General features: G+C 43.1%; 1 protein-coding gene across 1 annotated transcript in view; it reads right to left on the minus strand.

Annotated features, from left to right (window-relative positions):
* LOC120999349 (calpain-8-like) overlaps positions 1 to 15,149 on the minus strand; it is a 138,431-nt gene that overhangs the window by 96,985 nt on the left and 26,297 nt on the right. Inside the window, exons 14-20 of the mRNA XM_040430216.1 lie at positions 14,990 to 15,047; positions 13,581 to 13,645; positions 8,714 to 8,782; positions 8,313 to 8,391; positions 7,886 to 8,002; positions 6,074 to 6,132; positions 4,916 to 5,304 (exon numbers count right to left, since the gene is read on the minus strand). Coding sequence (XP_040286150.1) covers positions 5,281 to 5,304; positions 6,074 to 6,132; positions 7,886 to 8,002; positions 8,313 to 8,391; positions 8,714 to 8,782; positions 13,581 to 13,645; positions 14,990 to 15,047 — 471 coding nt within the window. The 3' untranslated portion in view covers positions 4,916 to 5,280. The remainder of the gene's footprint in view (positions 1 to 4,915; positions 5,305 to 6,073; positions 6,133 to 7,885; positions 8,003 to 8,312; positions 8,392 to 8,713; positions 8,783 to 13,580; positions 13,646 to 14,989; positions 15,048 to 15,149) is intronic.

The raw sequence follows: 15,149 nt of genomic DNA on the forward strand, positions 1-15,149 counted from the left end.
GTCACGAGAAAACAATCTCAGAATGGCTTGGATAAATAAAAGTGTTCCAAAGCTATTACCACATAAAGTGGCGCATGTCAGATTTGTAAATTTTGACCTGGACACTGGGGCATCAAAGACCCTTGGTCATGAAAGGGTTAATGTTGATGAGAAGCAGTTCCTCCCTGGTGTGGCTGAGTTCACCAAGGCTGGCGAGGTGCAGAACCGCGTGACAACACCTAGCTTTGCTGGAGGACCACTGTGAACTGTGCCTAGAGGGGAGGGTAAGGACAAGGTGAAGGATGATGAGGCATGGGAGGACATTGGCGCAGAAATCCCAGCATTACAACGCAGAGGTGGCATTACCATCACCTGGCCAAGTTGTTGGTGTGCTGGGCCGGAGCCTCATTTACCCAGTGGGCTATGAACGACATATATTGTCCTTGACCATAGTTATAGCTCTATATGTCAACGCTGACGTGAACTCTACCAGACACCGAGAGGCCCAAGGACTGGCCCATCTTCTGCTCAACGTACATGTGCAGGGGGGGTACAGCTTTTTTGGAAAAGTAATGTCGGCTTGGAACTCTCCACCTCGGATGGGCACAAGCCATCTGTTCTCTGAAATGTGCAGAGTGAAGTACATGGAAAGGGAGGGACTGTAGTAGGGACTGCACCAGGATGTAACACAAACGAGTGCCACAGTTTTCCCGTGCCACATTATGGTGATTCTCCATGTGTTGACGCAGGGCCATCATGCCAACATTAGCACCCTGGGCGGGTCTCACCTGCTGCCCAAACATCCTGCATGCCGCCACGCTAACGTCCAAATGGTGAAAAATTCCCACACTGGCGAGTATGGCATTTTCGCTCCACCACTGCGTGATGCCTGCCTGTCGCTGCTTATATGAACCCTTGCACTGCTAGTGTGTTCCTCACAGGTAGTCTCCCGAGTAGCAGTGTACCCCTCCCACGTTTGGCTGCAGATCTCCCACTGTTTTCACCCTACTGTCTCACAGGCATGCTTTCACCTTGCTGTCTCACCGGCCATAACCCCTTGCTCACAGTTCTCTGCTCCGTAAACAGTTCATGAACCCATGCCAGTGAGTTATGTGAGGTGCAGCATTTTGCCCCATCTTGTTGGAAAAAGCAGGATATTTTTTCTTCTGGTATTAATTAGTTGTAAAACTGTTCAAAGAAAAAAGTTAAATTGTGGTATTTACAATTCATTTGAAGAAAATTGGGGCCACTATTTGTGTTCCTGACACTGCGCCCCAAACACCAATTTTCTGGCCGTGAAGTGCTGTTTCTTCAAAGGGGGAATTTCAGCGGACCAGTACCTTGTATTCTGGGAATTTACATGACCTGATAAATGAAACCAAGCTTCATCCATCATGAAGTACAGCACGTCATTCGTCTCAGTTGCTGTGTGTCAGTCTTCGAGTTGATTTTTGGGGGCTACTTGCAATCCGCTGCTGAATTTCATGCACAACTTCAGCCATCCTGATCAATGGAGCCTCGGTTGCTTCATGTTTGCAACAGAGCTAGTTTGATGCCATTTCTGAACCAGACTCTGAACACAATGTTTGGCTGGTGGTTTTGTTCTTGGGTACATGTCGGCAAAGGTCTCTTGCATTTCCTTAATCGATCTGCTTCGCACATAGCCTTCCACAATCACTATTCACTGTTCCAGGGAGAACACCATCTTTCTGACCCAATAGGCTTTTTTATATCAAACTGAATAATAAATCAGTCTTAGTTGCCCATAGCAACCAATCAGAGCTCAGCTTTCAGTTCCTACAGGGCTCTGAAAAAAATGAAAGCTAAGCTCTGATTGGTTGCTATGAACAACTAAGACAGATTTACTATTAGGCACTTTGATTTGGAGATATTTGAGGCGGGCTACTTTTTCATGGGTCACCTTGTATGTATAAACTAACAAATTAACTGGGACTGTGGCAGCATTTCAACAAGATGCAAACAGCGATATATTACACCACACTTTAATACTGAGGCACAGCAAGTCTACGTATAAAGTAACAGATTAACTGGGAATGTGGCAGCAGTTCAACAAAATGCACACTGCAATTACTCTCAACCTGCAGTTTCCCTGCTGTATCCCTATTCTCTTCCTACAGTCTCTAAAACTCTCCCTATGATCTCCCTACACTGTCCCTGCACCCTCCCTATCCAATACAATGTATTCTTCTATTAAAAGTGTGAGCAACACTGTCCCTAGCGCATGAGCACTTGTCAGATCTCTCCCTAAGCTCAGCTCACAGAGAAATGACGGACTGCGCGGGATAAGGCTTTTATAGGGCTGTGACATCACAGGGGATGGCTACCTGCGCATTGGCTGGCTGCACAGCATTATTGGTCATATCACGTTCCCGGGCTTCTTACTTTTTCTTTGCAACACATGCAGCAGCTATTTTAGAAAACAATTTGTAAGCGCAAAGAAATTCTGATTTGTGGCGAAACAAATTTTTTCTAAACTTCAAATTGAATTTCACTTCGGATGCTTCGATTCGCTCGACACTAATGATTGTGTGTTGGACAGGACCTCGAAGCTGCTGAGCAAGAGGTAACATGACAGGAGGAGGTCGGTGGCAGCAATAAAGAGCAGAGGCAATGTACAGCCAAAATCTTCCAAATGCTGCAGATACAGTATGCATAGTCTCAAAACATGCCAGACCTTGGCCAAGCTTGGCTCCCTGTAGCTCTGTGCGAGCAACTCCCATATGATGTTTTTACTTCACAAAGTCAGCACACAAAACCATAGCCGTGTGTAAGATCTGCAGGATTAAAATAAGCCATGGGCATTTAAACACAAACATAGGTACTTTGGAGGTCCTTTATTAAACAGAAATAAGCCTATATTAGGTCCTTTGTGCCACAATATGCGACTTTTCTCCGCTCACGCCAGGTCTAAAAAAAGGGGGCATGGCATAGGCGGAGAAGTGGATGGGACGGTAGGCATGTCTCATTTACCATTTTCTACGTCTGGTTTAGGTGTAGAAAATGGTATAAATGTACAACAGCAAGGAAGCTGTCTTAAATTTAGAAGTAGTGGTGGATACACCGAAGTTATGTAGAGGCCGGCATCTCTACATAACTTCGTCAGATCCACCGCTAGCGCAGGGCCTTATTAAGACCGGTGTCTAAAACGCTAGTCTTGATAAGTGTGCCCCTTTGACTCTATTGAACCACATGAGACGGCATCACCGGATCTTGTGGAAATATAGAACTGGCCAGCATTCCCTATCAGAACAAGGCTGTCCTCCTTCTTCCAGTCTTCTTAGTGGCAGCCAGCCCGCATGCCCAAGCAGTACAATGTCTTGTCATCATCATCATCAGCTTCTTCTTCTTCTGCTCAAACTCCTCCTCAATGTCCTCCGTTCCATCATGAGACATCTATAATAAAATGTGCGGCCATAAGAAGACTATTCTCAACCAGCAATTGGCTTGTGTGTAAGCTTAATTCTCACCTGGTCAAGTTGCTGACGGTGCAGTTGCTGCTGTACTACTTAGTTCTGGTGAATGTGGATTGGTGGAATGTGGACACCCAAACAGACTAATGTGAGGATTTTCCTTCTCCTCCAGCTGGGACCGATGAATAGATCTGCCCTTGCTAAAATACCATCATGTGTTGTACCATATGGCTGCTGCTTCTGCCACAATAATGCCACACCACTGTCAGTCTGCCTACCATCATGTTGCATACCGTATGGGTACTGTTGCTGCCACAATCATAGCTGCTGTTCCCTTCTGCTAATGCCGAAATGTTAGTACCATTACCGCTACACAGTAACCACTACTACTACTACTACTACTACCCCTAAACAGTCACACACACATCTACTGCCTTGTCAGTTCCATGCTGTGCTGCTATTGCTGCCACATGCCACTACTACCCCTACACACCTTACCCTTTCCACATCCACACTGTACTGCTGCTGTTCCCAATTAAAAGGGAGAATTTTTCTAGGCCCATTCAGAACAAGCCAATATTTCTGCTGACAATTAACATTTGTACATGTATAAACAGATTATACATATTATACAGACAGGCATTCTGACCCTGTTAAAGGATAATTTTTGGGCGCTTGTGCAGAACAAGATACTCTTTCTTTTTTGACAATTAACACTTGTGTGTGTATAAATAGGGGCAGACATTCTGCCCCTGTTGAAGCTTAATTTCTGGATGCTTGGTCCCAACAAGTCATCATTTTTTTTTCATAACACTGTGTGTGTTTAAACACCATCTGAACAAGCATAATACATGCGACTGCGCAGAGTGTTTTTAAACACCATCAACCATGCGTTTACCCATAGGTATATGTATGTTAGGGTCACTCAGACATTATTTTCTATAGCTGCCATTGTATTAAAGAGCTTAAAAGAGGTGAGAAAGGAAAGAGCGAAAAATTCGTAAAATATTGAGTCCTAGGAGACTAGAGGGTGTTATATACCAATTTTCAGGGCAATTGGAGCAACTTGGATTTTTTTAGAATTGATTCAAACACAAATCATTTTTTTTTTATTCAATGAATCGGACTCAAAAAAGAATTTCAATAAATGCGCTTATCTCTAGTACCAATCCAAGTAGGAAATAAAGCAACTTGAAAAAAACATCAGCCAATTTGTGTCTACAGCAGTCCTGTGTGTCTCCATAGTAACAGACTACATCCAAACACTGTGTAGTCGGCTTCTGCGGTCGTTCTCTTCTTCATAACATTCACAGCTTCCCCTTAAATGAAATGTCAACACTAATATTTGCTTATTGCAAAAATAGATTCATTTCCATTACAGATGTAGTTACATAGACTCACATTTTTATTGAAATGTGTTCATTGAAATATCAGGACTGCTTTATAAGATATCATGGTAGTCCATTGGATTGCAGGAAGAAAAAAAAATGTAAAATTTGAATCACTGGGATGTAGGTATAGAGAGGGTGAAGAGGAAACAGTGGTGCACCCTGGTCCTGGTGCCTGAGGAGACCCTAAGGCCATGTCTGCCACATAAGAAGACACCAGTATATAAATGGCACATGGTAGGTGTGGGGCTTGTACAGATTTTACATTGGGTGTCAGAAGCTTCATGTTTTTCCTTTGGAGAAAGGATAGAATCTGCATATAATATGTATATACAGCAATATTCCACCACATGTGAATTCTTCTTAAGGGGGCGCCCTATATATGTGCATTATACATATGTGTGTTTGAGACTGAACTTGTTCTCTGCTGTCACAGGGGCCCCCATTCCAGCTATGGTTTCCAATTACTTGTTCTTTGTTCTTTAAATCAATCCAGTCCAGATCCACTGTGAGGAGAGCAGAGATGATCAGGTTAAATGGTTGGAGGAAGACCAGCAGCGATTTCTCGAGACAAGACATTATTTAGCCGACATTACATTATTCATGAAGGAAATATATTTCTTCCACTTTAGTGTTAAAATCTTGTAAAACCAACGAAGACTGCTTTCACACTTGCATTGTTCATTCCAGTATTGAGATCTGGCAGAGGATCTCAATACCGGAATTAAACGGATTCATTTTTATTTTTCGCATCAGGTTGCATCCGTTCCGTTACAATGTGGTTGTGTGAAATCAAAACAGAAAAAAACTGATCCGTTGCTAAATACATTGAAAGTCAATGGGTGGCGGATCGTTTTTTTAGGCTCCTGTCTCTATTGACTTACATTGTTTTCAGTGAAGGATAAGTTTTTTTCCACTTTTATGACCAGACACAAAACCGCAGCTTGCATCTGTTTTGAGTCTGGTCACAAAACTGAATGGTGATGGAACGGAAGACATCCTGATGCATCCTGAATGGATTTCTTTCCATGTCAAGTTACGTATAAACAGCGCCACCCTTGTCCATAGACTGTGTCCGGTGATGCAGATCAGCCCCCCATTTACTTGAATGTCAGACTCCAGACAAAGATAGCAATGGCTCTGTTTCCAGAGAAAACAAAGTAGGTTGTTTAAAAAAACTGTTCCCTACAACAGAACATTTACAGTACATTACTGCAGAGGTCAATACATGGAAAAAATTGTATTTGTGAAAATGCCCAAAAGGCAGAAGATTACCTCGGATAATGATAGATTGATGATTCCATCTTCATCAGTATCCAGAATGTTAAACATTTCTGAACAAAAAGGAAAAGATAATTATTACAGCAACGCAGAGAAAACATTTGATATACCATCCGTCTACTCAGTGCCAGTCTGCGTTTAACTGATGTAAAGGCGTCATAGACATTAGATAAATCCCGGGCATTATGGCCAAAGTTTCCAGCGAAATCTGGGTTGTTAAAGAAACTAGTTCAGAAGTGACTACCAACATGTACTATAAAATGTTTGATACAGACCCCTGCAAAAAGCAAGCAGGGGTAAGACAAAGGTGACAACTAGAAAACATAGAGTCTTCATGGTTGAGCATTGGAGTCAGTAAGGTCACCTGCTACCAAAAGCTGCTACGACTTTACTGCAGTGAGGGGCACTGTTAAGACACCCGTCATCACACCTGGACACGTCCTGGCCAGTTGTACCTCCAAAACCCTGTATCCATCAGTGGACATTACAACCACCATTGCAAGAGTACAATTGCTCACCATAGATTCTACTGCAAGAGATTTGAGACAGATAGACTGCCTAAATCCATACATTGTTATCTTGGAGATAATTGCACTGTGTCTTCTATAAATGGATGTACTACAACTTCTATTTTGCACTTAAGTAAAATAATTATATTTTTTCTGCTATGTCTGATCTGGTTACTGATTCTGCCTTGTACCCATACAGACACTTAACATCACAGGCACCCCAACTACCATCAGACAGGAGCCCCCAGAACCAGAATATGCCCTTAGGGAAGAAAGAACTGCCCTGGCATCAAGGAGCAATGGCGAGAAGATAGTGTGAGAGATGGGCTTTGTTTCTCTATGTGTATGTGGTGTGAACATTCTGTAGTACACATTTTTGTGTAGTACACATTTTTGTCCACTAGATGGCCGCAAACCAGATGTATGAGCCATGTGTGCATTCTTTTGTTTAAAGTCAATAGGGGAGGGGGAAAATGGGGATTACATTGCAGTTTTCAAATCTACCTATGAACTCAGAGTTGAAGTTGCTGAAACCACTCCTATCAGGTTAAGGAGCCAATAGTCTCTTCTTAAAGGGCTTCTGTCACCCCCCCCCCCCCCCCATTGTGCAATTTTCATTAGCCGACATTAGCTATTTGCTAATGTCAGCTGAGTGCAATCATACATGTCCAACCTTTATCTGTGGCTTATTTCTTGTAAAAATCATACTTTTACCATATGCAAATTTCTTCACTACCAGCAAGTTGGGCGTGTACTTGCTGGTAGCCGCCGCATCTGCCGCTTCTAGACACGCCCCATCTCCTCTTAATAGACAGGGCCAGCGAGCGCTCTCCTCCTCCCGTTGGCCCTGTCTGCTGCTGAATTCCCACGCCTGCGCCGTAATGTTCCTCGATCGGCGCAGGCGTACTGAGTGAAGGACGCACGCTTGCCAGCTCCTTCCTCAGTGCGCCTGCGCCGATTACGTCACACTACACCCGGAAGAGAAGACTGCCGATTATCGCTGATGCCGGCAGTCTTCTCTTCCGGGTGTAGTGGGACGTAATCGACTGGAGCAGTACATGGGACCATGCTCAAGGCCAGCATGATGTAAACAGTGCAGGGACCAAAAGTAGGTGACAGTGGAGGCAGCAAGGAGACCCTGAGCAATGTGGAGCAGGTAAGTATGAATCCTTTGGTTCAGGGGGCAGGCCGTGGGAACTTGATAAACCATCGTCATTATTATTGGAAAACCCATTTAAGATTAGAAAATATAAGGTGTCTGGTGCAGAATTATACATAACAGGGTCTAGCTACTTACTAAACAGGGTCTCCAAACGTATCATACATGCAATGAAGTCTTCAAAGTTAATAGACAAGTTAGCGGAGATGGAACGCTGAACGATGACTTCTTGAATCCTGTTATTAAGGCTAAAACCTGTCAAGAAACCAAGGTTTACATCGTCAATGTATCAATGAACCAGTTGATGATTTCTGCCCCAAGATCAAATACAAAAATAAAAAGAGGGATCAGATGGGATTAGTCTGTTAAATGCAACACCCTCAGTTCAGGACCTGAGGGGGCGGTACCTAACACTAGGAATTCAAAGAATTAATTGTCATGCTCCGCCCCTTAGTCCCTGAACTAGGCATACAAGCTTTGCCAGGAATGTTCTTTTAAGTTTTAACCCTGCATTGCAATTTAAAGTTGCCTGTTGTAGTATTTTAACCATGATGAGTTCAGTCACCTGCTTTCTGTAGGGCGTTCCGCATTTCATGGGCATCAATGGATCCAGAGAAGTTGGTGTCGGCTTCCAGGAAGATTTTCTGTGGCAAAAATGACAAATTAACCATATTTATGACAACAAGAAATAATTAAAATGTAACTAATTTTATTAGCAACACCATCTCCTGTCCATATGTTCTGTTTTGTTCTGTCGTTCCGGACCACGTTCGTAAGCTAGAATGGTCAGCTTCAAAGCAGGAGATCCCAGTAGACACTGCCCACCAGTTATATTCTCTTGCAGTATCTACAGTGATCTTTGCAAGGATGGATCTTTTGCAGATATGGGGTTGTCATGATGAGGCTAGCCCTTGCAGTTTTTGGTCAAGTCTATGATCACACAAAGAGTTAATAGTAGAGAAATACCATGTAGTGTTCCAGCTTCTTCAGGAGAATGCTGACTTCTTCATTGCTCAGGGTCGCAGTATTGTCCACCTGTAGTTCTGTAGATAAGGTTCTTGTAACAATCTCAAGTTACTCCTTGATGCAAAGCTAATAGTGACTACAACATTCTGTATCTCATCCCAACCAGGGAGAGGAAGAGACTTCACAAACTGATTAGAAGGGCCAGCTCCGTCCTGGGGAGCTCACTAGAACCAGTGCAGGTGGTAGGTCAGAGAAGGATACTGTCCAAGCCAATCTCTATGCTGGAGAATAACTCCCATCCCATGCATGAGACAGTGATAGCATTGGTCAGTACAGTCATTCCTCCCTGCTGCGGTTAGGCTGTAAAAACCAACACCGACCCAAATGAAGATAGACTACACTCATCGCCTACAGGTTCCTGCAGATATCATTCCATCCAGAGACTGAATTCTATCAGCTTGAAGTAAAGGACCGGCACTCGCAGTAAGGTATGATCTTCAATCTTTCTTTATTTCGCCATGTAGAGGACTTAAAAAAACATTGTGTTTCGACTCACATACTGAGTCTTTGTCAAGTACAATTTAAACCAAAAATATGGGATTGTAAATATATTACAGAGAGCATATCCGACCATCAAGGAGTTTCAGGAACGACCAATGGTTTGCTATAAAAGATCTAAAAATATTAGGGATATCATTGTGAATGCTGATATTGGGAGTAACAGAAACTTACTTAAAAAAACGTGAGGCCTTTTGGATTCACAGGTTGCAGACCCTGGAACCAAAGGGACTCAATCGTGAATATGAACTAAGTGCCTTTTTGTAAAATACGAATAGAAAACATAAGTTGTTTTGTAAGGATATTTTATATCCAATATATATGTATTTATTTGAATTTTTATTATGTATTTATAACTTTTTCTATTTTTTTCAGATAACCTGAATTTTTGAAAAATCTACTGCAGGTCGTTTATTCAATGTGCACAGACAATTTATTAGGTCTATGTTTCTTTTCTTTATGTTTGTGATTTAACATCCTTAGTCCACTGTGTGTGTATACACTCACCTAAAGAATTATTAGGAACACCATACTAATACGGTGTTGGACCCCCCTTTTGCCTTCAGAACTGCCTTAATTCTACGTGGCATTGATTCCACAAGGTGCTGATAGCATTCTTTAGAAATGTTGGCCCATATTGATAGGATAGCATCTTGCAGTTGATGGAGATTTGAGGGATGCACATCCAGGGCACGAAGCTCCCGTTCCACCACATCCCAAAGATGCTCTATTGGGTTGAGATCTGGTGACTGTGGGGGCCATTTTAGTACAGTGAACTCATTGTCATGTTCAAGAAACCAATTTGAAATGATTCGAGCTTTGTGACATGGTGCATTATCCTGCTGGAAGTAGCCATCAGAGGATGGATACATGTTCTCATTCTGTTTACGCCAAATTCGGACTCTACCATTTGAATGTCTCAACAGAAATCGAGACTCATCAGACCAGGCAACATTTTTCCAGTCTTCAACAGTCCAATTTTGGTGAGCTCGTGCAAATTGTAGCCTCTTTTTCCTATTTGTAGTGGAGATGAGTGGTACCCGGTGGGGTCTTCTGCTGTTGTAGTCCATCCACCTCAAGGTTGTGCGTGTTGTGGCTTCACAAATGCTTTGCTGCATACCTCGGTTGTAACGAGTGGTTATTTCAGTCAACGTTGCTCTTCTATCAGCTTGAATCAGTCGGCCCATTCTCCTCTGACCTCTAGCATCCACAAGGCATTTTTGCCCACAGGACTGCCGCATACTGGATGTTTTTCCCTTTTCACACCATTCTTTGTAAACCCTAGAAATGGTTGTGCGTGAAAATCCCAGTAACTGAGCAGATTGTGAAATACTCAGACCGGCCCGTCTGGCACCAACAACCATGCCACGCTCAAAATTGCTTAAATCACCTTTCTTTCCCATTCTGACATTCAGTTTGGAGTTCAGGAGATTGTCTTGACCAGGAGCACCCCCCTAAATGCATTGAAGCAACTGCCATGTGATTGGTTGACTAGATAATTGCATTAATGAGAAATAGAACAGGTGTTCCTAATAATTCTTTAGGTGAGTGTATATATATATCCACATTTATATTGTCAGCATGTTGTTTTCCATGCCTATGTAGTCTGCCGCTTATTGTTTGTATTTTGTCTCCATGACAACCCTGTTGTCACGTGTCATCAGTTGTGGACTATTTAAAGGGAACCTGTCACCAGTTTTATGGTGTCCTAACTAAGGGCAACATAAATAAGTGACTGATCCTCTTAGCAAAATGCTGGGTCACTTTCTTTAATTGACCCAGTCAATCTGCCAACATCTTGTATTGAAAAGCTCCAGCTCATAATGATGAATCATGAAAATTCATGAGCTCCTGACTCTCCCCGCCTACCTGCTGCTGAATGACAGTTATTTCCCATATGAATCAGCAGCAGGTGGGCAGGGGAGTGGCTATAGCTCTGAATTAAAAAAACGCTGGACTCAATGACATCACGCTGGACTCAAATCAGCTCATCAGTATGCGGCATCTTTGTGTGTATATTATGAGGTAACCATCTGTCACACCAGTAAGTGAATACATCTAAGGCATTTTTTAGTAGTTAATGATTGTATATAATTAGTTAGATTATAATCAAATATCCACATGACAGGTTCCCTTTAAATCCCATATTTTTTGTTTAAATTATACTTGACAAAGACGTGTTGTTTTTTTAAGTCCTCTACATGGCGAAATAAAGAAAGATTGAAGATCATACCTTACTGAGAGTGCCGGTCCTTTACTTCATATTGATTTATGGGACGCTGACCCTGGACGAGAGCACCGTGAGGCTGATAATCAGAGTGCCGGCTGTTTCTGTTTCAATATCCCAGTATATCCCTTATTTTTTAAATTTTTTATCTGTAATCTACTGTCACTGTAATGCCTTTATCTTGAAGCTTTTGTGCTGCTGTAACACTGTGAATTTCCCAATGGTGGGACAATTAAAGTATTATCTTATCCTATAAATCACAGAAAAAAATGCACCAAACGGATATGCCACTGACTATACTGGCTAGTCATAAATGCAGATATTAAAAGCTGAGACTTTCGCCAATATATTCCTGTCAGGAAAATATCGGAGCCCATCATTGCACCACGTCACGGTCACTCAGCATGGCAAAGGGTCCTACCACTACGCTACCTATGGTGTGAACACGGTCTGAAGGCGATGTAATCCAGCTCGCAGCCAGGCTTCCACACAAACGCCTAGCAGGACAACTAGTGCAATGTGAACAAAGCCAAGACTGCAAGCCACGCCCATATCAGACCCTGTGATGGAGGTCACCAGGTGCAAAAGAGTGCTTGAATGCCAGGTAACGGCACATACACTACATATAAAACAAGACAAAAACACAGAAATATAGTGGCAATACTGGAGGAGCGGCTCAACCCCTAACACTGTAGCGTGTTTTACATTGGGGGAGCAGCCCCACCGCATGTGGACCGCAGCAAACGACTATCCCCAGCAAAAAATGCATACGGTGGAGGATGTCATGCTGAGTGACCGTGACGTGGTGCAATGATGGGCTCCGATATTTTCCTGACAGGAATATATTGGCGAAAGTCTCAGCTTTTAATATCTGCATTTATGACTAGCCAGTATAGTCAGAGCATATCCGTTTGGTGCATTTTTTCTGTGATTTATATGATTGTATTTACATCCGCACAATGCTCCGTTTTGTGTAGGATGCCCTTGTGGTGCATGTGGACCGCGCCGACATCCTCCACCGTATGCATTTTTTGCTGGGGATAGTCGTTTGCTGCGGTCCACATGCGGTGGGGCTGCTCCCCCAATGTAAAACACGCTACAGTGTTAGGGGTTGAGCCGCTCCTCCAGTATTGCCACTATATTTCTGTGTTTTTGTCTTGTTTTATATGTAGTGTATGTGCCGTTACCTGGCATTCAAGCACTCTTTTGCACCTGGTGACCTCCATCACAGGCTCTGATATGGGCGTGGCTTGCAGTCTTGGCTTTGTTCACATTGCACCAGTTGTCCTGCTAGGCGGTTGTGTGGAAGCCTGGCTGCGAGCTGGATTACATCGCCTTCAGACCGTGTTCACACCATAGGTAGCGTAGTGGTAGGACCCTTTGCCATGCTGAGTGACCGTGACGTGGTGCATGAAGGGCTCCGATATTTTCCTGACAGGAATATATTGGCGAAAGTCTCAGCTTTTAATATCTGCATTTATGACTAGCCAGTATAGTCAGTGGCATATCCGTTTGGTGCATTTTTTCTGTGATTTATATGATTGTATTTACATCCGCACAATGCTCCGTTTTGTGTAGGATGCCCTTGTGGTGCATGTGGACCGCGCCGACATCCTCCACCGTATGCATTTTTTGCTGGGGATAGTCGTTTGCTGCGGTCCACATGCGGTGGGGCTGCTCCCCCAATGTAAAACACGCTACAGTGTTAGGGGTTGAGCCGCTCCTCCAGTATTGCCACTATATTTCTGTGTTTTTGTATTATCTTATCCTATCTAATCTATCTGCATAGGGGAGCTCTGTTTACTGCCTTCATAAATGAAATAAATTAGGGTTCCTGAAGCCACCACTAGAGGGAGCTCACTGCCTATGGATTTATACAACTAGTATTGAACTCAATAGGAGCTGTATGAATTTATATGCCGTTATATCCCCCAGTGACCCTACATTATGCGTAGCACATGTTTCAAGGGAAGATATTTGAGCAGAGCAACAACCAAGGGACTGTTATCCTCCCCAAAACTGAAATAGAGGGTGGAAACCGAGTAGTTTACTGAATATCGAGGACATTTATGGAAAGGATACATCCAGAAGATTAATCATTTCTTTACAAGTTTTCAGACTGAATCCATCTGACTTGATGTTATAACCTGCAATGACAGATATGTGAGAGGGTTAGGATATACTCTTAAGAGGACCTTCATGTAAACTGGAATTATTTGCGGGGTGCTCCAATGAAACACACAGGCTGCATCACTTCAGTGTTAGGAACTTATCGACTGTTATTGCCAGTAGTACTACCTCCAGCCACTAGATGCCGCTGTGCCCCTTGTGAGCTGGGCTGGACTCCACTAAGGCTGCAGGAAGTAAGAAACTCTGTTTATGCTGCAGCAGGGAAGAGAAAAGGGTGTTCGGTGAACGGAACAGAAAAGACAAGGACCTGTTGTGCAGGAGTCTTAGAGAGATTATTCAGTGTAAAGGATTGTTTCTCTGAGATGCTGTGCTGGAGTTCCGGATCCGTACAGCAACTGATACCAGTAGCAGGAGCTTCCCTGTGACAACTTCAGGAAAGAAGGGTTCTGCCGGCACCGCAAGCCATAGCAGATCCGGATCTGGAGAGTTGTGAACAGCGTGCACGCTAAAGGTAGATGATCAACTTGTTTCTGTGTAGGCCTACACCGGTGACTCAGCGGCACACTATCGACTTATAGGCTCTGCTGTGCGCGACACCAGTTAGGTTTGCTCTTTCTCGCGGCACAGTATCGACTTGTAGGCCCTGCTATGCACGCCACCGCGCTAGGTTCGTCCGGCCGGACAGGAACAGCGACTTCGCGTTTGGAGTATAAGGTAATCTGTGTATCTCTGTATTGCTGTGTGGTGTTTTGGTCTATAGAAGTTCCGGCAGGTTTGTGTCTGACACTCTGCCGGGTGATAAGTTTGTGAACACTGTGCTGTGCCACTGGCGGATGGCTCTGCAGACACTACAGCGGATCTATAAGGCTAAGGGGAGATAATATAGTTCTGGCAGTCATACACACGGTCTTGCCTATAGTTAAATTGGAAAAACACTTTCACTACATATTCCGGCGAGTGGCGCAGCACCAGGGTGAGTGCTCCCAGAACTGTAAATACATATATTGCCATACTGTTGTTTCTGTGGTGTTTCCCAGATTTGATTTGTTAGGAATAAAAGTACAAAGTTTCCTTATCAACCCGTGTGGCCTTGCTGTATACTGGGGAGCCCTCCCCGTCCACGACTTACAGATAGATATAAGATAGATAGATAGATAGATAGATAGATAGATAGATAGATAGATAGATAGATAGATAGATAGATAGATATGAGATAGATAGAAAATAGATAGATATGAGATAGATGATAGATAATAGATAGATAGATAGATAGATAGATAGATAGATAGATAGATAGATAGATAGATAGATACTTAGAGAGAAAAGAAAGAAAGAACAAGATATAACAGGACATAACTTACGTTTGGATAATAACTTATTTAAGATACTTTTTAGATCCTCAGCTTTGAATTCAGCTTTCTGGGGAAAAGTACAGAAAATAGTGTTAATAAAGCCATTAACAGAATCATTGCTGTGGATTATGGTTCTAATACAACAATATAACGAGGTAAATCACTATCC

The sequence above is a fragment of the Bufo bufo genome, chromosome 4, assembly GCF_905171765.1.
Source record: "Bufo bufo chromosome 4, aBufBuf1.1, whole genome shotgun sequence".
Taxonomy (NCBI): Eukaryota; Metazoa; Chordata; class Amphibia; order Anura; family Bufonidae; genus Bufo; species Bufo bufo.